The sequence below is a fragment of the Crocodylus porosus genome, unplaced genomic scaffold (genome assembly GCF_001723895.1).
Source record: "Crocodylus porosus isolate Cpor-Errol unplaced genomic scaffold, CroPor_comp1, whole genome shotgun sequence".
NCBI classification, from domain to species: Eukaryota; Metazoa; Chordata; order Crocodylia; family Crocodylidae; genus Crocodylus; species Crocodylus porosus.
Window position 1 is genome coordinate 33017823 of NW_017728907.1, and position 25868 is coordinate 33043690.

General features: G+C 44.0%; 1 protein-coding gene across 1 annotated transcript in view; it reads left to right on the forward strand.

Annotated features, from left to right (window-relative positions):
* Nucleotides 1-25868, forward strand: part of ABCA4 (ATP binding cassette subfamily A member 4) — a 117135-nt gene that overhangs the window by 22937 nt on the left and 68330 nt on the right. The window contains exons 5-12 of the mRNA XM_019531082.1: nucleotides 1672-1811; nucleotides 3757-3884; nucleotides 9112-9309; nucleotides 12829-12918; nucleotides 13309-13549; nucleotides 14214-14353; nucleotides 15444-15560; nucleotides 16371-16568. Of these exons, the coding sequence (XP_019386627.1) occupies nucleotides 1672-1811; nucleotides 3757-3884; nucleotides 9112-9309; nucleotides 12829-12918; nucleotides 13309-13549; nucleotides 14214-14353; nucleotides 15444-15560; nucleotides 16371-16568 (1252 nt within the window). The remainder of the gene's footprint in view (nucleotides 1-1671; nucleotides 1812-3756; nucleotides 3885-9111; nucleotides 9310-12828; nucleotides 12919-13308; nucleotides 13550-14213; nucleotides 14354-15443; nucleotides 15561-16370; nucleotides 16569-25868) is intronic.

A 25868-nucleotide genomic window follows, 5' to 3' on the forward strand; every position in this document is an offset into this window, starting at 1 on the left:
TCACTTGGAACTGATTGGCAATGTTAGTAGACATATCTGAAAAGAATTTAGAACCTGACTTGTCTTTTCTTATCATTAGAGGTATTACTATTTTTTATGAACTAGGGCTTGGGTGAACTGTCAGTATGGGAAAGTTTACACTGCCATTGCCTGGACAGTACCTGTCCTAGAGCATATAAAGAATCTCTGTCATTCATGTAACTCTGTCAAACAATACATTTGCTAACAGATTTGAGGGGTTGGGAGGAAATGCTGCTCATTCCATCAAAATGATGGTTGCAAGTGTTCCAATGTATTGTGTACTACAGCTGACTCATACAAGCCAGAGTTCAACAAGGCAAGGGCTTGTAAAGTGAGGACAACTGCAAAATCTATTAAATGTACCAAAGGCACCAAAATTGACATTGTCAACTCACAGATATTTCCAAGGCTATCAAAGGCAGAACCACCTGACTGCATTTGGTTGCATCTTTTCATTCTACTTTATTTTGGTTGTTAGCATTTTGAATATTCAATCACGCTGTTAGTAGCCCACAGAAGGCAATAGACTTGGCTCACTGAGAGACTTTACTCCTTTCTTTGCTGTTTTTCATCATCTAAAGGAAATCATTCAGGCTGAAAGCCATCTAGCTGAGTATCAAAAAATGTAGCAGTCTTAAAGAAATGCAGTTGTTTCATGAAAGATGAATGCCCAGGTTCACTCATGCCCACTTCAAAGGGAATAGCCACAGGTATTTGAATTCCTAGGTGTGCTCTCCTTTTCTCGTTGCTACTCACTAGGATTTGTTTTTAACTGCTCCACAAATATGGGGCCTAATTCTACCACCTTCTTTTCTACTGTATATCTGTTCCTTAATCCATAGGGCTTCTCTTGGTGTGAGCATGAATATATAGATTGGGTCCAAAGTAGTTTTCTCAAACACTACATATTGGATGTGGCTGTGCAATGCAAATTCTAATTTTATTAGAATAGTTCAAACATTAGTCTCCATCTAACAAATGGCATAACATGCCAAGTTGGCACCCGGGGCAAAACCTGTGGGAGTGCAGGGGGGAGGCAAGTAGTTCTGAGAATGGGGAGAGCAGTTCTGAAAGCAGGGGTGGGAAGGGAATCAGAGTCTGCACTATGGCGGCAGTGCCATGCTGGGACTCCAAAACAGTCCTGGCAAAGCTACTGCCACTGCGTGTGCTCTGATCACCCTGGCTCTATTACGCTCAAAGCAAAAGCAGCTGGGAGCTGTTTTGGAGTTGTGTTATGGCAATGCTGCTGAAATGCAATGCTGAGTCCCCCATGGACTCTGTGGGGATGGATGGTCAATTCTGGTGCCCCTCCAAACTTGGCACTCAGGATGGGTGCCCCACTTGCTGACTCCTAGTTAATATGGCATCTAATATTCTAGGGTGGTGATTTTGCCACAGTGGTATATCTGCAGCCTGACAAGGAAAAAGCCATTTCTGAGAATAAGTAGAAAACCAGCATTAACCAAAATCTCAGGTTGGACCCATCAAATTTGGGTCCTATCTGAGTCTGAACATGGCTGCCTCAGCATAAAACCAGATAAAGTCACTTGCTATTTGCTTTTTTGGGGGAGTTTCTGAGAGCATGGAAGGTTTCACTTAACTGTCCTGTATATTTAGTCTTAATTGATGACTCAGTCATTATTCTTTCAGATTAGCAAGAGTATATCAGGATGTTCAAGAGGTCTTACTGGAAGCTCCTGAAACCCATGACTTAGGCCGAATGTGGGAGCAGCTGCGCACGATGACCCAATTTATGGAAACCATAAGGACCAATCCTGAAAGAATTGCAGGCACTTTTTCATTATATTCTTTTCAATGTTATATGTTCCTTCCCAAGAGCTGGAGTACAGGAACAATGCATTTGACTCTTGGCTGCTAGTAATTGTGCTCTTACGGGGAGGCTAAGTCACTGAAGGGGTTAATTCATTGTCAGTAACTCAGGGCAGTTCAAACCAGTGTAGGCTTCCAGGAACACAGATACATTCATTCTGAGCTGCATTTGGGAAGCAAGCTGCAGAAACTGGTTCCAAGCAATCTGCCTTGTGGGAATGAGGGAAAGCAGAAAGTGCCAGTGCTTTGAAGTTCAGAGTTGAAGGACCACACTCCAGGTTTTTGGAGCTTTTCTCTGTTCTCTGTCACCCCGATTATGCATGTTCATTTATACAGTATGTCAACTCCACTTAGCAGTCAGAAAATAAACAAGTGCATTCCAGGTCCCAGGCATCCTGTGAAATATAATGCTGATGCTGCTTTAGAGTCCCAGGTATTTTATATTACAATACGTGTATAGTTTAAAAATAAAAATCTGAATCTCATAGTACACAAAGCAGTCAGCAGAGCTATTTTTGGACACAAAAAAGCAGAATTAGAAGTGCAACCCTCTCCTCTGTATAGAAATTACTGGCAGAAGCGTCTATATTGTGTGTCCAATTGTATGTGTAAAATATCATCCTATTAAATAAAAAATCTTAAAAGCAACATTACTTGCATTGCAAAGTGGAATACTTGGGATTTAGAAAATGCTATAGTCACATTTGCCCTTCCCAGTCCCTCTTCCTCCAGCTCCCCAAACCAATTCCAACCTGTGACGCTCACCCCAGCCCTGCCATTTGCTGCTTCCCAGTTTCAACATCTCGCTTACTTGCTTCCTCCTCCATGCTGCCTGTGGGAGGATTGAGTACATGGGAAAGAGACGGGCTCCCTGTTCTTGATTTTTATATACCTAGTACCACAGCAGACCTGAGCTAGAGGGAGAAGTAATTGCATAAGGCACCCTTATGAGTGGAGTAGGCCCCGTGCAGATAGAAGATTTGTGGTACGTAGACACCAATCTCTAAGAAGGTTCCACCGAGCAAATGTGAACTGAGATACTGACAGGCAATTTTTGACAAGTATCATGTGGTGTCAGAAAACACAGAAAAAACAGAAACAACCCACCCTCTAATTTTAAGTTCACAGCATGAGTCTAGTGTTCCCTGCACTATCTGTATTTTGGTTCAAAGAGTTAGTAAAGTTATCAAGAGCTGTAGTGTTTTTGACCCATTACTAAACCTTGTATATAATTTTGGAGGAGGGAGTCTGTTGAAATTTTGAGGTCATTTTCGTGTGCATGTTCATGGGAGGTTGCTTGAGTAGGGTTAGTTTAATAATGGGGTATGACTGTTCCATATGGTACATATAAAGCTTTACTGCTATTCCCAGGGATGGGCCTCCTGGAAAATGTGATGAAGTTTTGCTGTGCAAGGTTTCAAAAGGGCTGTTTTAGCAAAATGTACATTTGGGCTGATTACAATAATTTCTCCTGAAGAGCATGTTGACTAAATATAAATGATATGGTTTATCACTGGTTCTCTGTACAATACTTAACAGAATGGAGCCTGAATGTGGACATTATCAAGTAACAAGAATAATTGGACTTATAAAATCAAGCACTGTTTTGTAATCAAGGCCACTGTTTTCAAACATGGCCAATAGTTTTCAGATGCCTGCTTTTTAGGGTTTTCACCTTGAGTCGCATTTAAAAGACCTTATTTTCAGAGCATGAATGCTCAACATTTTTTGAAAATCAGATCCCATTAAGTGAGTCAAATTGCTTTGGACCCCCAAATCACTAATCACTATTGACCTTGGTCAAGACGTGTAGTTTCCCTGGATCTATGCCAGCATTTGAGACATTCTTTAATTCAATTTACCTGACTTCTCACTGCCCTCCACATTGCCTCCCTCTGCATTCAGGAAGAGGACTGCGGATCCGAGACATCTTGAAAGACGGGGAGACTCTAACCTCCTACCTACTGGATGTTGTTGGCCTCTCAGACTTTGTGGTTTTCCAGCTTATGAATTCTCAAGTACGCCCTGAACAGGTGGGTTAATATTTTTGTAGTAGGAGCCGTCTGTCACTGCCAGGCTGTTATCTTGAGAAAATGGAATTTTTTGAGCTGGAATTAGGGACAAAAAGCAGCCCTGCTGTGGAGGCGCTTTGCTGAGGGTTTCTCTTACCTTACAGGAACCTCTCTTCTCTTTATTTATTTGTTCCAAAATACAGGCTTGTTTTGATATTTCAAAAGCACCTTGGGGATAGATTGAATTAAGGTAGTAGGGTTTGCTGCCCTTGTTACTCAAGAGTAGCTGAATCAATACTGAATAGTGACACTGCCGGGCAGTGATTCGGTCCCCATGATCAAAGACTTGGCGCAGGAGCACCGTGCAGCTGTGTACCATTTTAACTCAACAATGTGATGAATAGCTACAAGAGAATTCTGTGGGGTGAAACATTTAAATTCACCACCCCTGATGTCAGCAGTGTAACACAGGAGCTCAATGGCATTTTCCCACATGAATAGGTAGGAGTGCTGAAAAGCAGACCTGTTTTCTTGGATTCTTACTGAATAATAGATTGGCTCAGAGGACTCAGAGTGAAACTGCAAGTCAGATCATTCCTGAGGCAACTACACAGGGGACTGTATCTGACTAAGTCCAGGCTGTCTTTGCTCCTCTGTGTGTGGTGGCTGGGGAGCTGTGAGAGGAATGCTGTGCTTATGAATGTACATTGCTGAATCAGACTTCTGGGACTACTGCCCTTCACAGTGTGTGAGAATGCAGAGAAAGGAAGTAAAATTGAGGCTGAACGATTTTTCTTCATATTTCTGCCCGTCCCTCCTCCTCCTCTCACGTCTGCCACACTAGGAAAATATGTAGTTGGTTGTGGTTGTTAAGTAATGGCTCCCTGGTGGCTTTTCCTTGTCTGGTGTTGAAAACCATTTGGCTGCCAGTATACACGAGACCAAAGGATTTTCAACACAGAGAGAGCATGATTGAGACCTGCTGGAACATGGTGTCTGTGGTGCTTATTGTGAAGGTGTTAAGAAAGGTCTGGCTCTTTCTACATTGCAAGCCAAAGAGTTTTCGACACCAGTTGAAGGTGGAGCCAGAGGAAACTTGTTGACAATGAACATCATTGCCCATGTATTTCTAGGCTTTTGGCAATAAGATCTGTAGCAGCAGATCATCTGAAAAAGGGTAATTTATCCTCTGAGATAGTAAAATGTTATTGACACATTGGCCAGGGGAAATGGAGGCAAATGGGTTATGTTTGGTTGTCAAAGGGCCTAAGGGAGTGCCTTGCAGTGGAGTTGGGTGTCCAACTCCCAGAAGCTCCTTTGAAAATTCCAGACCAAATAACTTGCCTGTGGTCAAGCTAGTAGATATGACGGAGCCAGGAGAGGAGCACAGACTTCTTGCATCTAAGTCCGGAGCCTTTGCTACAAGATGGCACTTCCTGGTTAGGAGCTTCTGATACTCTAGACTTGATTCTCTTGCACACATGCATAGCTGCGAACAACTGGCCTTCCCTCCCCCGTGCCCGTGGAATGAAGCTGTCCAACCTGAAAGTGCTTGTTTACAAGGGCCTGGCTGCAGCAGGCAGCTGGCTGCAGTGCATTTGCTGACCTCACTAGCACCTTAGGAGGGCAGGAAATGACACACAGAGCTGAAAGCTAAAACCTATCAAAAAGCCAGCCAGCTGAAAACATAGTTTGTACTGCAGTTTGGGCCAAACAATGACATGCTGATAAAATTATTGGAGTTTTCCTCTGGGAACTGCTGCTGGGCTACTCCACAGATAAGGATAAGAGGCCTATGCTAACTCTTAATTAAAAGTTCAAGGAAGATTGACTACAGCCCACAGTGCCTGGACATTTAGAAGGGTGTGATGGTTTGTTGGGTTTCTAATCTGTTTTGTTCATGAGCAGTGTGTCACTCACTTCTTGAGGCTCTGTGTTCAGTTCCCAACAGTGATATCCTCTTCACAGGATCCTGATTTTCCAAGTCAAAACAAGACTTTTCTGGCCGCCTACCAGTGCAGATCATTTTAAGGCCCATTTCCACTGGTGAATTTGTGCTGCCCACACAGGATACCTGAAATCTGTTCGTACTCCCAAAATGTTGCCTGCATTTCACATGTATGCCCATGGCTCTTTATGACTGTGCTAGCTTTGAGCAAGTGCCTTCACCTGTAGCAGGTCAGCTTGGTCAAATTGGAACGTTCCCACTTGTTCAGCATGGCAAACTACATTTTTAACTTGTTAATGTGACTGTTCCCCTGTTTTCCCTTGGCTTTCCTCTAAAAAACAAAAGTACCTATAAAAGTCCAGTGACACCGACATTTCCTGTGCTGCTTTCTCTTTTCCATGCTTGTGAAGTTCTGTTAATGATACAGCATGTAAGTCCCAGTTTTTAACAGTTCTCATGTCTTTAGAGATCTATATAAAGCTGGCCCACTTTCTTCATGATTGCTAAAATAGCAGATCACTCCCAGATCGCACAGTCAGGGGTCATACTTCATTGATTTGCTGTGTTCTCGTTGTGAAGATTCATTTTCTGATGGCTAAACTAACAGTGCAGGAAAATAGCCTGGAGCAGCCCCACTACAGCGTGTGCTTGTCCCAGCACAGTTCCATTGCATGGAGAAAGCCAGGGCTTCCCATGGTCCTGTGGGTGCTGCACTGTCTGATACTCTCCAAGTAAAAGTTAGAAGTTAGAAAAATCAGATGGCTGTTTATCTGTTTAATTTCAGTTGATAGCTTTATTTTGTACATGAGAATTACTTGGGTATGTAGTAACAGAAGTGTCACTTGCAAATCAGGGAAGTGTTTCTTCCACTCTGTCCAGCACTGATGAGGCCTCACTTGGAGTACTGTGTCCAGTTTTGGGCCCATACTTCAAAAAAGACATAAACAATTTGGAAAGAGTCCAGCATAGAGCAACAGAACTGATTAGGAGCCTCAGAGGCAAGACCTCTGAGGAAAGGCTGAAAGAAATAAAATAATTTAATCTGGAGAAGAGAAGACTGTGGTGGAGAGGATTTGATAGTAGTCTTCAGATATGTGAAGGGCAATTACAGAGGGGATGGAAAAGGGCTTTTATCTGTGGTCTTAGGGGACAGGAGTAAGATAAATGCTCTCAAGCTTCAGCAGAAGAAATTTAAGTTGGAGATTAGGAGGGATTTCTGACTATGGACGTGGTCAAGCATTGGAACAGACTACCTAGAGAAACTGTAGAATCTTGATCCTTGAAAATTTTCAAGAGCAGGTTAGACATGCACTTAGCTGGGATGGTTTATCCAGAGATGATCCTGCTCTAAGCAGGGGATGGACTAGATGACCTTGTTAGCTTCTTTCCAATCCCACTTTCCCATGATCCTATGAATTACCTTGAATGCAAAATAACTGAAACGTAGCAATAAAAAACATATGATGACACGCCTAAACTAGCTAGCCTTAAACTAGGTAGATCCAGGTAACTGTAGTAGTCTAATTGTGGCAAGATGGAAGTCAGTGCAAGCTCATTGACTGTGACAAAAACTAATGCTTGAAGGTTCTGGAAAGCATGTTAAGTGCACTCTGAGCTGCCACAGCTATATTGCTACTGGTACCTGGGTTGGCTTGTTTCTAGCTAGCATGGACATGTCTATGCTGTGATGTAGTCACTACTGTGGCTATAATGTCTATACACCTGTAATTATACTGGCATAAAATCTGTGCATAGACCAGACCAGACCAGATGTGTGTGCATTACCTCAATCACATAAATACCCTTTTATCAAGTATAGTTTCATCAGCTGAAATTCAGAGTCATCACACTGGACAGACTGCAGTGCCTTGTGAAACCTACTCCATTGCCCCTGGGTTTCTGGATCCCTTTGATCTGAACAGTGAGTCTCCACAGCCTCACTCCCCACTTTTATCTGCTATATTTCATGGAGTACTCCTCAGAGGCAAATTCCACTCTGCCTGTGCCATCCTCCGACGTTTTCTCTGTCTCACTTTTCAAGCTTATTACTGTACACCTTTATAGGCCTTCTGGAAGCAAATCTCAGCTGTGGACAGACAAGGAGGCTTGTAGGTAGAAAGTCAGTTGAGTACTTTTGTTTAATGTTCCACTTACTAAAGTGCCATCTTAATTCAATCAGGATAAATGTTGAGAGAAGAAGTATATAATATACCTAGGCTTATCTGCCTCAGCATTGGTTTGATCATTGTATGATCTGTGATGACTAAAATTTGTAATGCTTTTTAGAGTTGCTTTTTCCATAGCTAACCTTACTTTGTGCAGACTTTCAGTTTCATCAAGTTGCCTCAGCACTGAGTCTGGTCTTGTTTCTCTGTTTCTGATCATCTCAGATATTTAAGCTCTTCATAATGTTTTAATCATTTACAAGTTACCTGTATTGTTATATAGGCTAGAAATATTAGCCTATGAGTAACTGCCAGTGCTAGAACTTATTTCCCCATATTATCTCCTGTATCTTATAAATCCCACCTTTAATATAACTATGACTTAATTTTAGGCCTAGAGGGCCCTAGCTGCTTAGTATAGACCCAGAATCACTCTGGTTATTTCTGTGGTATTATTCGGTATTAACATTCATGTCTCTATAAATGAACATGGTCCTTAGAAGTTAAACACTGAAACAATAATTTTGCTACTCTTTTTATATTATAATTTCTAGTTGCTAAATGGCCACTGTACTTTAAAAAGAGTTTTCAAATGTCTAGATGTGTGCCTGTGTGCTATGGTGTTGGGTTATGGCTTTGGAGGAAGTCTGTGGTAGAAGTGTTTGGTGAAGAAGATTCAGGTTTGAGAATCAAAACAGAATTAGACTTCTGCTGACAAGTCAGTAGGCATCGTGAATAGGCTTGACTCGCGTAAGAAGGCAGAACTGTATGGCATGTTTTCCTAATTCTGGGGCTGACTGGCATTCTTATGCAAGTCAGGTCCATGCATCCCAACCCAAGAGGTTGCGTGGGTATGACACAAGTCCTGTTAGAGTGCAGGGGGCAAGAATCTGAAACCAACATAGGATGTCCCCAGTGAGGGTAAGGAGCGGGTAGTGATTCCATGTGATATCCACTGATGGTCACTAAAGGGCTGTTCCTTCAGATGGTTTGTATCATCCCACAGTCTGGGAATGTTTTGGTAGATTCTAATTATAACCCCCAAGATGCCATGTCTTAGGTACACGTCTCTAGTTGCCACTGAGAAGACTGAAGCACCCACAATAATAAGATTAAAATGTGCTTTTGGCTGCAGTTTGCCTACGGAGTCCCCGACTTGGCTCTGGAGGACATTGCCTGCAGCAGGATGCTACTTGACCGCTTCATTATCTTCAGCAGCCGAAAAGGTCTGCCTGCTGTGCACAGAGCAATGTGTGCCCTCTCCCAGGGGAGCCTCCAAAGAATAGAAAATGTCTTGTATGCAAATGTTGATTTCTTCAAGCTTTTCCGGCTGGTGAGTATGCTTTGGCTTATCATTAACATTTGTTTTCCTGAAAAGACTTTGTTATAGTGCTCAAGTTCCAAGCCGTCATTTAAATTTTGCTAGGGTAGTTAATTAGCCCTGTCTTCAGTTGTACAGAGCAGGGGAGCAGAGGATGCTGGGAGCCTTTATTTCTCCCCCTTTGTAATCACTGGATTACTGGGTTGGTGACCTACCTACATGTTCATGCCTTCATGGAGGAATGGTGCTGTATTTTGCTGCCCTCAATATCCTGTGCCCTTTTAGTCACTTGATCTGTCTGCACAGTACAGCCAACACTGACAAGATCCCATGTGATGGCACAATCTAATGCCTGAAAGAGTTCTGTTGTTTTTTTTTTTCCTGTTTCTTTGCATGTGCATCATGCTTGCTGGAGATGGCAGGAGAACCACTGGAGGGTTATACCCACAGTATCTTTAGCCCAAGTTCAGATGAACATATGCACTGCAGTACCAAACCTTTTCAGATTCAGCTACAGTGTTTTGGGGACTTTGATGCTATCTCCTCAGATAGCAAGAAAAACTAAGCCTGAAGGGGGCCACTGCTCTCATTGAAACACAGAGACACGAAGGAAAGGGAAAGAGGAAGTTGGGTCTTCTAGTGATAGAAATCAAAACTTAGAGAGGTTCCTAAGGTGCCTGTACACATGCTGAGAAGCTGCCTGTAATTACAGTACATCAGAGCAGACTCAATTAATCGAGTCTGCTGGAGCATGCTAATTAGCACATGCAAGCTTTAGATAAAGCACTCCTGCCACTATTTTGAAATGAGGGGACACTGATACATGAGACACTCTGGGCACTTTAATTAGAGTGGCTCTCAGAGCTGCTTTAATTAAAGCACCCCTTCGACCTCTGGAGCGCATGTAAAAACACCCTTAAAGATTGCTTACAGCTCCACAATTGAAGTTTGTTGTTTAATCCTTCTCACTCTTGTGTGCCTGTGTTTACTGAACCCACTGATCACTACAGGCCGGAGGCCCAAAATTTGTGCGGGACAGAACCCGGACTTGCCCAAAGCTTGCAGTGTTTAGGCAGGGGTTGTGGGGTCTCCTTTACTGAGATAAGATTCATCCACAAAGTTGTCTTGTGGATTTGTAGTTCAAGGGCATCAGCTGAATGGATTCCTTTTTATACAATGCCTAGCTCAGAGGGGCTCTCAACTGGTTTGGGAGCCTCCCTGCATTCCTACAATGAACACATAATAAGTTTGATACATTTGTGTTTTCTCAAGCATAAGGGTTCCCCGTTTGTGTAAACTCCCCCCAGTTGCTGTTGTTTACCCCTAAAGAGTGGCTATCTATAAAAACACTCTTCACTCAAGGTACTTTTGTAATGTGGTTCTTCCCATCTGTGAAACTGAATCCAGTTCTGTTTCATGTTTAAATCTTTGAATAATAAGTTCAGATGTGTATGCACATAAATACCGTTCCCCCCCCCCCCCCCCCAACATACACACACATACATTCTCTATCCATCATATACAGGCAAATATCCCTCTGGCTCCTTGTCAGGAGTCAAAGGAAATCACGTTGCTGAAAGCAAAATGTAGGCAGAATAATAAGGTCCTTCTCTGGCCTACTGCTGTGGGAAAAGTGAGCCTCTTTCTGGATCAGTGCTGTAATTGCAGCTGGTTGTCTGGTGGTCAACATGTTGTTTGCTTCCTTTCATATGATCAAGCTGTAAACACAAAGATAACATTCTTTAATGCCTCAGTGCAGCTGAAGGGGAATATATGGTTTATTTAGCAGAGTGGCAATTACTCAGTGAAACACAAAGTCCACTATGAACAAGTGCATTTGCTCCATGTGTAGTAAACCTGGGTTCAGTGGATTATTCATGTACATGTGAAGCACAGACTTGTATCAGGTTGATTAACATGAAACTGCTTATATTAGAAATATCTAGGCATTTGAGATGAGCTCTATTTGTCTTCACTGCCTTACAATTTGACAGTCCTACAATTACACCTGTATAACATAACCAATCACATGGACATCTATCCTAATCTGAGGCAGCCCTGCTCTGTGCGTGTTATTCTCCACTGCCCTGCACTTCTGTGCAAAGTGAGTGAAAACGGGCGTGGGTGAGAATTCTCCGCTCTGTCTCAATGCAAGTTCTGGGGTAGAGAAAAGACTGGCCCAGTAATGGCATGTGAGTGAGATTTCCAGGGCTGTACCTGCTCTCAAGGCATCTCTTTCCTAAGGACACTGTTTTTATCTCCTGTGAACCTGAATATCCCACTTAATGTTACAGCTCTTGACAGGATGCAGAGGGGTGCTCTGTGCCAGTCAGGGTGGGAGGTGGGACTGCACATAGCTTCCACTAAGTCTGTCATACCTCCATGCAGTTAAAATGCAGCAGGCTGTTGGTGGGATCAGAATTTACCTCCCACTGAGCAATTCAGTCATTGTAAAACACTTTTATGATCAGTGAATCATATAAGATGCATCATGCTGGAAACATTTTGCAGTGGCATTCAGGAATTAACACATGCAAACTTTCTTTGTATAGTGTGGAGAGGCTGGATATTTCTCTCTCTTTCTCCTGGGTATAGAAAGCCGTTTCCACATAGTGCGTTTATTATGGACAGTGTTTTGCTTATAAAGAATCCTGCTAGCTTTCTGTTTGTTTCTTTTGCTTTGCTAGATGTGATTCATTGTTGTAAAAGACCAAGCAGACAGAGGTTGCTTCCTGAGTTTCACAGTCTTACCCATCCCTAGTTTCTTTTGGGCATCAGGAAAAAAATAACTTGGGGGCCATTTTGATAGCCAGCTGCTCCATTCACTGTAGCTGACATATTAGTATGCAAGCATGTTTTCTATGAAACTGCTACCTTTGTGATTTCCTGACATCTCTATACAGAATGCAACTTGCCTCTGCTTTCTTTGCTTCCTGCCATCTGAAAGAAATAGTGTGTGGACTCTGAGAGATGAATGGGTATACAGTGTAATTGTTTCAAAGGCCAAGTTTTATATGTTGCAGCAAGGCCAAAGAAAACAGCTATCTGAGGAAGGAGAGAGAGAAGCAAGTAGTTCAATGCAAGATGGCTACTTAGTGCCATTCAATTGGCATGAGCCCCACAGGGTAACCCCCAGTACAAAGGTGATCCTCTGAAGTGACTTACCTGACTCCCTGTACTGGCCACCAGTATAGCAGAGGAATAAATGCAGCTCCCAGCTGCTACCAGGTATCAATACACCTCTAGCTGTATTTTCAATGCTGGTGTGACCATATCAACCCATTGTTAAAGTAATTAGTTACTCAAGCTGACATATGTATACACAGACACACACTCACATGTAACTGGTGTGAGGCCCTGCAGAACTTCTGTGTATAGCCAGGACAAAACTCTTAACCTTCAGCTCTGATAAAAGATTTGAAGAATTTGAGCTAAAGGGGGATATATAATAATAGCATTAGGACTTTTTGTTCCCAGTACTGTGATGGGGCAGTAGAGCCTTTCTCATTTATATTTCTAATTTATTCACAGCTTCCCACTGTTTTAGACAGTAACTCAGCAGGTGTTGACCTGCAGTACTGGAGGATAGTGCTCTCTGATGTGTTTCAAGCACTGCGAGAGGTAAGTGCTCTGGTAGGGAAGCACGCTCTGCTCTTTTCTGCCTTTGTCTGGTCCACCCATTTGTCTCCCCTATCTCTTGCTTGCATTCTGCATCTGTGAAATGATCAGGAAGTGATGCTCCCTGGCAAATGCATCCTTGCCCTCTGCTTTCCCAAACATAAAGGTAGGGTATAAATATCAATGGTATGAAGTACGTACCAGCCCTTTATTGGTAAGGGCATGAAAGTATAAGAAGTGAAATTGTGCTTGTTGCCAAGATAGGAATCAAAAGGAAGTCTCCTGTGGGACCTAATCCTTATCACCAGTAGTTCTGGGCACAATCAAGTCCTACCCAGATGGTTTATTTCTGTGAGTGTTTGTTGTTATTAAAGAAGTCTTATTTTGCTACAGCTAGCCAGGAGATCAAGCATACAGGACCTTCTGGAGGTTATGCAGCCATTTTTCCAAGACGGAGAGCCAGCATCCTTAGACCATCTGATGAACTCCTTGTCTGATCTTTTCTGTGGCTACCCAGAGGGAGGTGGTACCAGAGTGTTCTCCTTCAACTGGTATGAAGATAATAACTACAAGGCTTTTCTTGGGATTGAATCCACCAAGAAGGAATCCATTCATTTTTATGACAACACAACCAGTAAGTTTTCCCATCATGACTTGCAAGCCTAGAGATTATAGGTTTTGCTACAGAGCACAAATTCTGATTTTCTCCAGAGTAATTTTTTTGAGCAGTTGATTTGGAAAATCAGTGCCTGGATGTTTATGCTTTACATGTGAGAAACAGAAAAACCTAAGCAAGGAGAGCTGACAGAAGAACCTTTCATGTATAAGTGCAGGACACAGGAGTTACCATAACAGATTAGCCAGTTGATTCATCTTGTCTGGTTTCTGAGTCTGACTTTGGGCAGAACCAGAAGTTTCAGAGGAAAGTGTAGGAAATCCCAAGGTGAACAATTCTTGCCATCCAAAATGTCCCATGGATAGAAGAACTAACAAAGAGGAGAATTCACTCTGCTGCAGCTTCCAAACTCCTGTTTCACCACACTATAATCTACTTGGCCCAGTTTATCATTTGTATCCCATAGATAAAAATATGGTGGAGCTCTCACAGTGTTATTTTGCCTCTCAGTTCCAGCATGGCAGTTTACCCAAGTCACAAAATGTTGTTGAGCCTCTTCAGATCCTAAAGTCAAAGTGATTTGTGTTTGTTATCCAGGTAGCCTAAGGCCCTGCAGGATGTTGTGAACAATAGATCTTGGGTAAGGTTATATAAAGTCTGTCCCCCTTTTTCTTTCCTGCAGCACCTTTTTGTAATGCACTGATCCAGCACATGGAATCAAACCCTTTGACCAGAATAGCCTGGAGTGTTGCAAAGCCCCTGCTGATGGGAAAAATCCTCTTTGCTCCTGATTCTCCTGCTGTAAGGCAAATACTGAAAAATGTAAGAGGCTCTACTGTATGCTTAACCATTATTTTAACCAACTACCTCTTCACTAGCCATCTTGCTCTAGTGACCTGTTCTTCCTGGAATTCCTCCCGTTTTAATGCCCAGAAAGTTCAGCATACCGCACATAAACCGTGCAGTTCTGAGGGACGAATTGTATTAAAAACAAGAATAATCTTCATGGATTCAGGGAGGCCTGTCTACACTTCAGAGTTTTGCCAGCAAAGGTAGCTTTTGTTGCCCAATGTTTGCATGATCCATATCCACATCTGATTCCAGATGACAAAACCAGAGTTCAAAATATGGGGGAGAGTCTGGGGGGGTGGGGACTGAGCCTCTGCATAAGAGATGAGAGCTCCCCTAAAGCCTCCCCCACATAAAAGACGAGAGCCCCCAGCCTGCCCCACACCTTTCTAAGCAGCGCAGGTAGTGGTGGCGGCTCCTTCCGGCTGCCGCCACTACAGACTCCTCCAGGATTCTGAGTGTAACTCAAACCCTGGGCAAAACTCAAAATATCTGTTAACAAGGTAAGTCAGAGACAAGGGAGCAAGGAGGGAAGGGACAAAGAATGAGAGATGCATGTTCCATGTCTCACCCCACTACAATGTGGAAAACTCATTGCTTCAAATGTCTCTGTTATTCCTTGCACATTCCCCAGAATCCTAGTCCCATGCAGTAGATCATGCTCAGTACTCATGCTGATGGCCCTGCACAGTATCTTTTGCCAAAATAACCTCTCACAGTAAGTTACATAAATAAATAGATAGCATTAGCAAAAGCTTGTGCATATGCATATTCCATTCACATAGTAATGTAGGCAGCAGTAGGCCAGCAAAAATTCTGCCAATGAAACTCGGTAGCATTGACATGGCCCCTCTTTGTGATGAACACACTCTATGCAGTGCTCCATTACCAGAGTCAATTTTAACATTTTTATCAAAATATTGACTCTAAATGTTAACATATTAGTAAACTTTGGATCACTGTGTCCTCATATGCAGTGGACATCAGCCTGTCTGTGCAGGCGTGTCTCTCCATTGACTGTGATTAGCAAACTGATACTCTTCTCTGTTGTTTAATGCCTCAGGCAAACTCCACCTTTGAGGAACTTGGGCGCCTCAGACTGTTGACCAAAGCCTGGGAAGAAGTGGGACCTCAGCTGTGGCATTTTTTTCAAGACAGCCAGCAGCTAAACATGATCCGAGTATGTTATGCCCTGATGGGGAACTGTGGTTAGAGCAGCTTCCTAATTTAATATGGGGGTAGAAGAGTTTAGTTTATAAAATGTGTCTGGAGGCATGACATTTGTAGCAAACAAATGTGGGTTTGTAGCAAACCCAAAGTGGGTTTTTTGGTTTGAGAGTTTGTCCTTTGCGTGTGTGGATCCCTGATTGGAGCAAGTGGGGTGCGGCCACATCCTCCTGTGGCTTTGTGGCATATGCACAGTGAGCTTTCATACCGTGGGCATGTCAGCACAGAGCTGACCAGAGCTCTACATGTCCCCGAACTGGTCCAGTTCCAGACACTATCTGAAGTAGTCTCTGAGTTGCTCCAAGTTGAATCCAGGTTTCCAAAGCCTCCAGGTCCATGCTCACAGCTGGGGACGGCAGTTTTGTAGCCATGCTCTTTCCTGGCAGTATCTCCTAGGAAGAGATTCCAAGGTTCTTCTTTCAGATTAGTCCCTCAAAGGCCATTGTCAACTGAAAAGTATCTTCTGTGCTTTAGTTGTGAGAAGTAATTTCTCTCAGGGAAGGCTGATTGGCTTTCTTTGCAAGCACTTTTTTCTGCTGGTGGGACACACCTATTCCATGTATCGTAAGGAAGAGATAGACTCAAGAATCAAATAAGGATACATTCCTTGTAACAGCCCCTCCCAAAATTAAAATATTTAGTTGTCCCTTTAAAGAGAAAACTCTTGAGTCTATTCTTTCTCACAATAAAGAGGCAGCCACATGTTCTACTCTAAAGCAGGTCAAGAGAAGTGATGTGGATGAGAACAATTCTGTTTCCCTAGGACACGTTGAAGCACCCCACAGTGAGAGACTTCTTGAACACACAACTGGATAATGAAGGTTTAACCGCTGAATATGTGATCAACTTTCTCCATAATGGCTCCCCAGAGAGCCGAGAGGAAGGCATGGCAGACTTTGATTGGCGGAATATCTTCAATGCCACAGACCAGGCCTTGCGTTTGTTGCATCAGTTTCTTGAGGTAAGGTCAGCAGATGTGTGATGAAGAAATATGGGCATCCCTGGCAATCCCTAAAGAAATCACACTGCGGTACTGTCATCAGGGTTTTGACACTGTGATAACTGGTGCCAAGACAATTAAATCACAGGGCATTTCATTTGTTGATCCTTAAATAATATGATGGCAGAAGAACAATACCATCATATCCTTAGGACCCTTTCACCTGAGGATCCCCAAGTGCTTTATTAAAAACATCATCTGAGTTTCAAAACACCCATGGGAGAATGGGCAAATATTTTTGCAGTCTTAGGACTGAACAGGTGCTTCCATGGAGCCTATTTCTCTCCCTTCACTTATTCCCCTACTCCCAGTTAGACGTCTTGTGCTCAAGAGAAAAAAAATATAAGTGGCTGTTCTGATGCTTGGAACAATAGATGCAGGACCTACCTCATTTATGGAAAAACACTTTAGTTTTTAATAGGGAATAAACCAATGGGGCCCTATAGAAATTTGTTTAAAAAGCTGCAGTTTAAGAAATAGTGATCCTCTTTTTATGGGAACCATCCCATAGCACGGTATAGTTCTCTATTAAATTGTGTGGGATGGTTAAGAGAGTCTATAGAAACACTATGATTTTCTAATAGAGATCTCTCTCTGACTTTTCCATGATGAGGCAAGGGATTTAAGAACCAAAAGCTTTAAAATGCACCCAAAATTCAAATAATGTTTTTCACATGTAGTAAAGAGTCTTCCAAAACTTCCTGAACAATAATAATCCAAAGGCTCCAGAGGCCTATTGCTCGAGTGAATGGCAGGAAGGCTGCAGCCAAAAGGAATTCCAGTTCAGCCTGTAATGCTGAATATTATTGTCCAGCTCTGCTACTTCCCAGATGGATTTCAGTGTAGCTAAAAGATACTGCAGAGCATTCTAGAGGAATTCCCCAACACAGCAGTGACACCCCTGTGGATTGCAATACTTTTTCATAAGGGATTTCTCTGGACAGTGAGAAATTACCCCACTTAAGCAAAGGATGCACATGAACTAGCATAGAGCCTGACAGTCATGTTTTCTAAAATGGCCTCCATCTTGGGGTTGACCAAAGTGGGCCAAATCAGACACGCCAAAACAAAGGGACTTGAAATCAGAGGCCACTTCTGAGCATGGGACTGCATTTGTTTTTCTTGAATGAGTGTCCATTTCTCTAGCAGTACGTGTGTTTATCAGGACTGTCTGAAGCCATTCAGGAAACACAATGCAAAAGGTCAGCTGCAGTGTAGTTATTTATATAAAAAAGAGCTAATAGCATCTTTAAGGTAATTTTCAATTGATGCCTCATGATGACACAATAGACCTTTTTTATTTAAGCCTTCTCTTCTTTGTGAGCTAAAAACAGCAAGCAGGTTCTTTGACAGACCTTTTTTAATCAGAGGCTGATTTTGCTTCAGCAGTTTTAGTGACAGATTCAGATCCCATTAACAAAGCTAAGAGGTCTAGTGCAAAGGTGGTGGAGGTTGGGCAGAATGGTGCATCAGTGACTTCCTGTAAGGTTTCTGGGATTGACCTTGATAAAAGCTAGTTGTGGTCTGATTGCTTCCTAACTGCAGGGAAAAGGGCAAAATTGGCTATCAGGCCTAAAGCAAGAGATGGTTACAGTGCAATAGATGCCCAGTGAGGAAGAATAAAGAGAAATAAAGTACAAACTAGAATTAGTCAACTCCTGTGTCCAGCAAAACCTGTTAGGCTTAACCCTGTTGTAGATCAGATCTGACACCTTAAAAGCATTAGTCTCAGTAATAATAAGGCTTAGCAGTTCTGGTTATAGTGCCTTCCCCAGAGGATCCATGTGAAGACAGTGCACATCTACTGAATGGCTGCTTATCTCAGAGAGTTTTCTACTCACCTGAGCACGAGTCTACTGAATGGCTCAAATGTATGCAATAGCTACCAAAGTCCTTATTAACATAGATAGCTCCAACTCTCTTTCTATCTCTCAACTTGATACTTGGTGTTTTGAATATATATTGAACCAGTGGTGCATTCTTTAAATAACAATAATTTTGAAACAATGTGCAGGTAGCTGCATTAAACAGAAAATGAGCATGTTCCATCATGCCGACACTCATGATGCTACGAATTATACTCTCTTGTATTGAGAAAAAGAACAGAACTGTCAACATTTCTTTTCTATCTGATTGATGTTATTGATCTAATAGATGTTATAGTTAGCACGGTCTAATGATTTGGGAGTTTACACTCCTGTTTAATCTCGTTTTGTAGTTCCCAGGCACATATTTTTGGAGGTTTTGAATCCTTGCTTGATTACTCAACAGGGGATTTGAGTTAAAGCCCAACTTATGTTTTAGGTCAGGCTAGAAACTACTCACCCTGTAGTGAGCACACAGACAAGATCACTTGAGCACAGATAGTCCTCCAGCATCCTTCCCACAATTCCCTCAGAGGGACAGGAAATTCTGCAATTGTCACAAGTTACAGGGAAGGTATCCAGGAGATCCTGGAGATCACATAGAATAAGGGAATAGGGCCCAGGTACATGCAAGTGAGTGGAGAAACACTGAAGGCCCATTAATACAGGTGAAGGAATCACCTTGTTTAGACGAATCTGGGCATTCAGAGCTGGATACTAGTCCCCCAGGCTAATTGTGCAGCCTAGCTATATCCATAGAGAGAAATGCTTCATCCAGTCTGGGCTGGTCTATCCAAGTTCTGCTGCTCAACACATGCATCAGCAGTGAAAAAGATGACATTCCCCAACCCCTGCAACAGCAAACCTCTGGGTGCTGCCCCTGCACTTTCTACCATCGCCACCCAGGGCATAGTAGTGACTAGTTATGCCCCTGTTCTAGATTGCTGACAAATTGCCACTGCCATTCCAGCTTCATGAGCTGGATAAAATCACTTAGCAGGCTGGATCTAGTCTACAGGTGTGGGTTGCTGACTCCTGGTGTAAACAACTCTGGAACATCCTTGAGTAGTTCAGAGCAGCCCTTGAGTGCATACCCCAGGACTGATCTTAGACTGTCCTGTGACAGAGAGCTGAAGAGCATTGCTTAAATGCATACCCAGGGCTGTTACTCCCAAGCTGTCTATGCTATCTGATTGCCAGCTTTGTTCACACAGAGTGAGAGTGAGTAGGGCTTATGTCCTCAGCTGCACTCCCATGTTTGTTAAGGAGGCTGTATGGAAAAGCCCTATAAGAATCTTAATTCTGCTGCAAGCACTCTTCAATTTAAAAGGAAAAAAAAGTGAAGTTTTATTCATCAAATTGAAAGGTTAAACAAGGGAACATTTACATTTCAGTGATGTCTGCCAGCTAAATAACAAGTTGTCTGTCTGAGCACTTTGATGTAGAGTAATAGTTGATTATTGACCTGCAAGACATGATCAAGAAGATAAGATCAAACATGTTAGCCTCTTGGTGTTTTATGAAGTAGGTAATTGAATAAATTTCTTCTCAGTTAGTTTAGGGGTTCGGTACATCTACTCTTTTCAGCAATGTGTCACTGGTTTGGAATGCAGAAGCATAAACCTGCAATTATAAATTTTCAGGTTACTAACAGGGTAGTTTACAGAGTTCACAATTATTGTGTTTCTTTTTCCTAGAAAATTGAAAAGGGACAAGGTTTCTTTAAAATTACTGTAGATAATTATAATGACTCAATGCCTTGTGCATGAAGTTACAATATCTCACCGCATGATAACTATAGACTGAGTAACAACCATGAGTTAGTTGGGGAATGTTAACTGCAGTCAGCAGGTTAGTTACAAACCCATTACATGGCAAAATGGAGTAGATATATAATAGTCAAGGGCCATGGACAGGTGTGCATTTGAAATGCCTCCAAATCCACTCCTGTTTGAAATGCTTCAAATCCGGAGTACTTCAGTGCCATACAGACTTGTATGTCCACACCTTCCTGTTGGAGCATTTCAAAATCACTGAGACAACATGCAGTAGCAGTGCTCTCCAATCAAAGAACATGATAGGGAGTTGCTTAGTCCTCCAGCATCCTGCAGTGCCCCAATTCCCAAGACACCTTGGGAGAGAGGAAAGGGAATGGGATGGACAGCTATGATATTTACCCAAGTACAAAATGACTTAGATTTGAAGGTGGCCCTGCAATAGTTAGATGCTGTATATAGAACATTTATAAATTTGTTATAATTTTTCATATATAGAATCTAATTATTGGAGGGTTGGCAAGCAACAGCAGGTGGGCAGGCGGACACCTGCCCCTTGCACCCTGCAGCCTTTCCCCCCACAACTACTTCCCCCCAGTGCCTGCACACCCCAGTGTCTGTCCTTCCTGCTACTTGCCCCTCTTCCCTTCTGCCCCCATGCCTACCTGCCTTCCTGTGCCTATGTCTCCTGGTGCCTTTCCTCTTCCCGCTGCCACTTATCATTTATCAGTGGCAAGAGGAGAGGCAGCAGGGGCTATGGAGAGCAGGTGGTGAGTCGGGGTGGGGACATCATCTGCAGCTTGGATTCCAACCCTGCTAAATGGTGGGGGAAAACTTCATCTGGGATTTGAGTAAATATGGTAGGGAGCACTCTCCCGTGCCCTCTGTTGTCCTCAAGAAACTCTGCAGATGGGAGTCAAGAGGCATAGAAGGAATCCTTCTCTCCTGGGCTGCCCCTGGATGGAGAGCAAGAACCCCTGAATTCTTCTCGACCCAAGGCCTTTGGCATTCCTGAGGATCGCCAAAGCACACAGGAGAATACTCTTTAGCTGTCATCCCACTCTCTTCCCCCATCCCCATGCAGGTGGAAGAAGGTGGGGTGGGGTGGGAAATGAGCAGTGTGGGATCCCAGATGGCTGCTGGAGAGTACAGATTTTTCAAGAAGTGCTTCAAAAGATGATCCTCATTTTTTAGGATAATTTTTGAGGCACTTCAGCCATTTTTGAAGTGCTTCTTTGGCAACTCTGTACACTCACTGTTTAGAGTGCTTCAAATAAAATGTCTGTCCAAGGCCAAAGAAATCAGTAGCTAACTGATCTGATTAATTAATGAGCTGATTAATTTAAAACAAGACAAATATGCAGTACCTTGGGGATCTGCTCTCCTTTGACTGTCAGAAATACACACAGGCTTTGTGGACTCTGAAAGTGTTCTCAGAAATTTAGATTGGGAGCTGTCTGAAATCAGCTGAAGTGCTAGTGCCAGAAAATCTCTGGAATCATTTTATAGCTTGGTTAGTTAAATCTCTCAAAAGCTTTAAAAATCGCTCCCACCATAAGGGCCTCATAGCTTCAACACCTCCAGTTCACCTGTTTTGCAGTTCAAATTTTAAGAGAATTTTCCTAGTGTTGTCAAGGCCACATAGCCCCCATTTCCACATGAAGCAAGATACAGTGCAGATTCCTCTGATGACCTGGGTTCTAGGAGCATGTGTTAAAATAGCCAGTGGATGTGGTACTGTGCTCCCAAATCATGTCATGGATCAGTTTTCTTTGGGGCTTTGTGTGCTTCGCACTGAGGAAACAACCCAAGCACTTAGCATCATGTTCACCTTTACTCTCTCCATGAGACTTCAGTATTGAGCATGGCACTAGCTCTGCAGTTCGTACAGACTTGTCCTTGCCATCTAATGTCTCCCAACAGCAACACGCACCCTTCTCGCTGTGGTGATGGCTGTAATTCCTTTCTTCAGGGCTGCTGGATGAGCTACCCCTTTGCTTACAGCATATTCACAAGGCACCAGTAGCTCTTTGCTTGCTATTTTGTGCAATTACCATCTTGTTACCTCCTTCTTTACCATAGTCTGGCTTCCTATAAAGTAATAGGCCTATAAAAAAAACCTAACTGACAAGAGATCCTAGCTACACCTTGGTTCTGCAGCTTTTGTCTGATTGTTATGGGCCAAGAACTTTGGGAGTTACAATAAATGTATGGTCATAAAAGTACAGTAGGATACTGAGCAACAGTACTCTAATTAGCCACATGTTGTCATACGATGTCGCATAGCGGGCTTTTAATCAAAATGCAAAAGAGAGTGTTCTCAATATCTCTACCTCATACATGCCAAATTAAAGGCAACAGATTTCATCCAAAGACACAGTAACCTTGCTAGCCAAACACTTAACATGCAGTGTCTTTTTGCTATGCTGTATTTTCAGTCATGTTTTGGGAGCTTATTGATAGCCACTGGTTTTTCACACAGGAGTCAGTCCCAATTAGTGCAGTCATTCAGCATTCGACTATATTTAAGCTGTATCCAAAGAGGGATTGTAGGGTGTAGTATCACAAACTCTGGGGTGTGGAGCTTTTTGCTTCTTAGAGCTCATCTACACAACAGGCACGCTGATGTGACAGGGCCCGGGGTGAGGAATGCTGGAGATTCTGACGGCAGTTTTCCCTCAGCTATTCTGTGGGGTGGGTTTTGCCATCTTGCTTTTGCTGCAAGTCAGACCAGATCTTGTCCAATGTGGATCCTGAGGTATCAGCGGAGAGAGAATAGGCCTCTCTGTGCATAACCCCAGTGGCTTGATACCGGCGGTGGTTTGAGAACTCCTCTGGGTCTCCCTCCAGTAGTTTATGCCTCAAGCTCCTCTGAAACGAATGCTCTCAGCAGCTATGAAGGAGCCCTCTCTCAGGGTGAACTTTCCCTCCCAGCACAGGGGACTTAGGCAGCTGCTGAGAGATGAAATTCCTTCTTTCTGGCACCAGCTTCCCTGACCCAAGTCCATGAGATGCTAAGTATCCCATTGACCTGAATACTTGCACTAGAAGGGAAATCTAGGATTGCTTAGTGCCATGCACAGTCACAAGTTCAGAGGGAAGGCGCACAGTCCAGGTGCTCCCAGTGTCTCTACTGCTACATGGTGCAATATATCCACCAGCTGAGTGGAAATCCCAAGTTTCAGCAGGGTGTGTACAGGGTTTGCTTGAGTGCACAGCAGTGACAGGCACATGCTCCAGCAGCTCCTGGGAGACCGTTAGGGTTTGACTGTATAAATAAATACTAGAGAGCTTTTTGAAATGTGGATTAATTCTGCCTCAGTAGCCTGGAACAACTCTGCCACAATTTTGTCAGTGCACCTGCTGAAAGGATCCTGAGGGCTTATCTGTGTGGGAAGCTCCACCAGTGATACTACTCAACTGGACCAGCACAGTTATACCAGTGAAATTCCCGGCATGGGTGCTCTGAATCTGGAATCAGAATGAGATGCAAGCAAGACTTAACACGGTTCTTTTACACTGGCAAAAGTGTTTACACAAGGCGTAATGCCCGTATGTCTGCGGGAGGTTGGATAGATTTGCACCTACCTGAATCAGAGGTCGTGTAAACTTTCATAAACAGAGGCTGACTTCATCAGAGGTCACAGCCCTTTGAAGTCATACCTTACCTTATTACCTGGAGGACCTGCAGCTGCTAGTCTGCACCAGAAACTAACCAGTCAACATGGTTAGGAGGCCTGGGCAGGAACCCTTTGGAACAGCACACTGGTCCCATAGTGCACACTGTAGCACTGCTGAATTTGATTCAGTGGGTGAGGTGCCTATGGCTGTCCTCCACTGGCACCCTCACTATCACTAGCACCAAAGAAGCTAAGCTGCATCTGTGTAACAGAAGATTTCTGTACAGTACATGACAGCATAGGTAAGACCAATTAGTTTCAGATGGAAGCACTTCCCAGGGAGAAAACAGGGTATAGGGGCCTTTGAGTTTACAGCTCCTATGGGCAAGGCAATGTTTTGTCAATACAGCTGTGTGAACATTAATAACAACACCTGGATGTGCCTCCAAGACAATTAGCTTCTCTGTGGGGAATCTAATGGCTACGCTGATCTTTAAGGATTGCTTTAAGGACCCCTAATGCCAGAATAGGGCAGGGTCTTCAAAGACTCTTTTACATTTTGCCCAGAGGATCAGAGTTTTCCATTGTTCCACACAATGAAGTCATGCCAGGTGGGGGGAGGTGGGGAAGGGGAGGGATCCCTTTACACCTATTTGCATTTTATTCTTCTGCCCCTAAAAGTAAACGTCCCCAACCCAAAGGATCCCCAACCCAGTTCCCATAATTGTGCCCCAAAGGCCAGGCTGAGACTGAGCCCCTGTGAAAAAGTGAAAACATGATTCAGGGGTCAGTGTATGCCACTGTTTATAGGGGCCAGCCATAGCTTCACTCCCTTGAGTACAGGTCCTGCAAGCACAGCCCTGGAGCAAGCTACCCTCAGGGAGGAGGAGTTGGAGGCTTGCCCTACTATTCTTCCCCACACCATCCAGTTCTACAGCCGGAAGCCCATACAGACTGTCCTAAAGGTCAGGTCAGCTGCCTTGGGGCAGGGAGTACTACTGCTCCTTCCCATCATTTTTAGCACACACAAAATGTCTGAATTTGCACATGCAGAGTAGATTATATAATGATCCTCTCACAGTTTGTACAAGCATATCCAGGATTTTGCATAAGCAATCCCTTCCTCGTCTTCCCCTTCCCCTCCCCGCCTCCAAACCCCCTCATTCCAAGCAATAACAAGAGAACCCTATGGTGCAATACTTGTAAATTCCCAGTTTAAAAATCAGCCCCTGCAGTGAGGGACGGAGTGGGGCAGAGACGGGGCAGGGTCTGGGGGAATGGGGCCCAGCGCTGGGCTGGGTCGTGGGACACTCGGAGCCTGGGCCGCTTGTTTAGGGGCACAGGGGGGCTCCCGCTGCTGTGTGCACCCCTGGGGCAGGCACCGGGGGTAAGTGCCCCCTTGATCTGTGCATGGGACGGAGGCAAGCTGCCACAGCGGGCTGGGTTCCGCCCCCCACTGCTGGTGCTCTGGGAACAGCACGATGCATGTACCTCCTGCGCGCTGGCTGCACCTCCTGCCCAGTGGTGGGAGGCGTGTGGCTGCCAGGGCACCAGCAGTGGGGTGGAAAGTCCAGCCGCAGCTGGCCTCTGCTCCACACACAGATTGGGGCAGCATGTGCAGTGGCAGGAGCCCCCCGCACCCATGGATTAGCTGCCCAGCCAGTGAGTATCCCACAACCTGCCCCAGGGGCCTCGATCTGCACCCTCACATACTTCTTTTGTCCCCTGCGCCTCTTCCCATCCATGTATTTACTTGCTGGGTGATGGTCTACACACAGCAGGGCCGGGCCGAGTTTCTGGCCACCTGCAGTCTCCAGCTGCTTGTCTCTGTCCATGCCACGCGTGCCCCTTCCTGCCTCTCTCCACCCCCAACCGCTGCTGCAGCCACCTACAGCCCATGCCCAGGCTGCCTGCATTTGGTGGAGCTAAGCCCCGTTAGCTCTGCCCTTCTGCTGCCTACGCTCTTGGGTTAAAAGACTCATCAGCAGTGGCATTTTGATG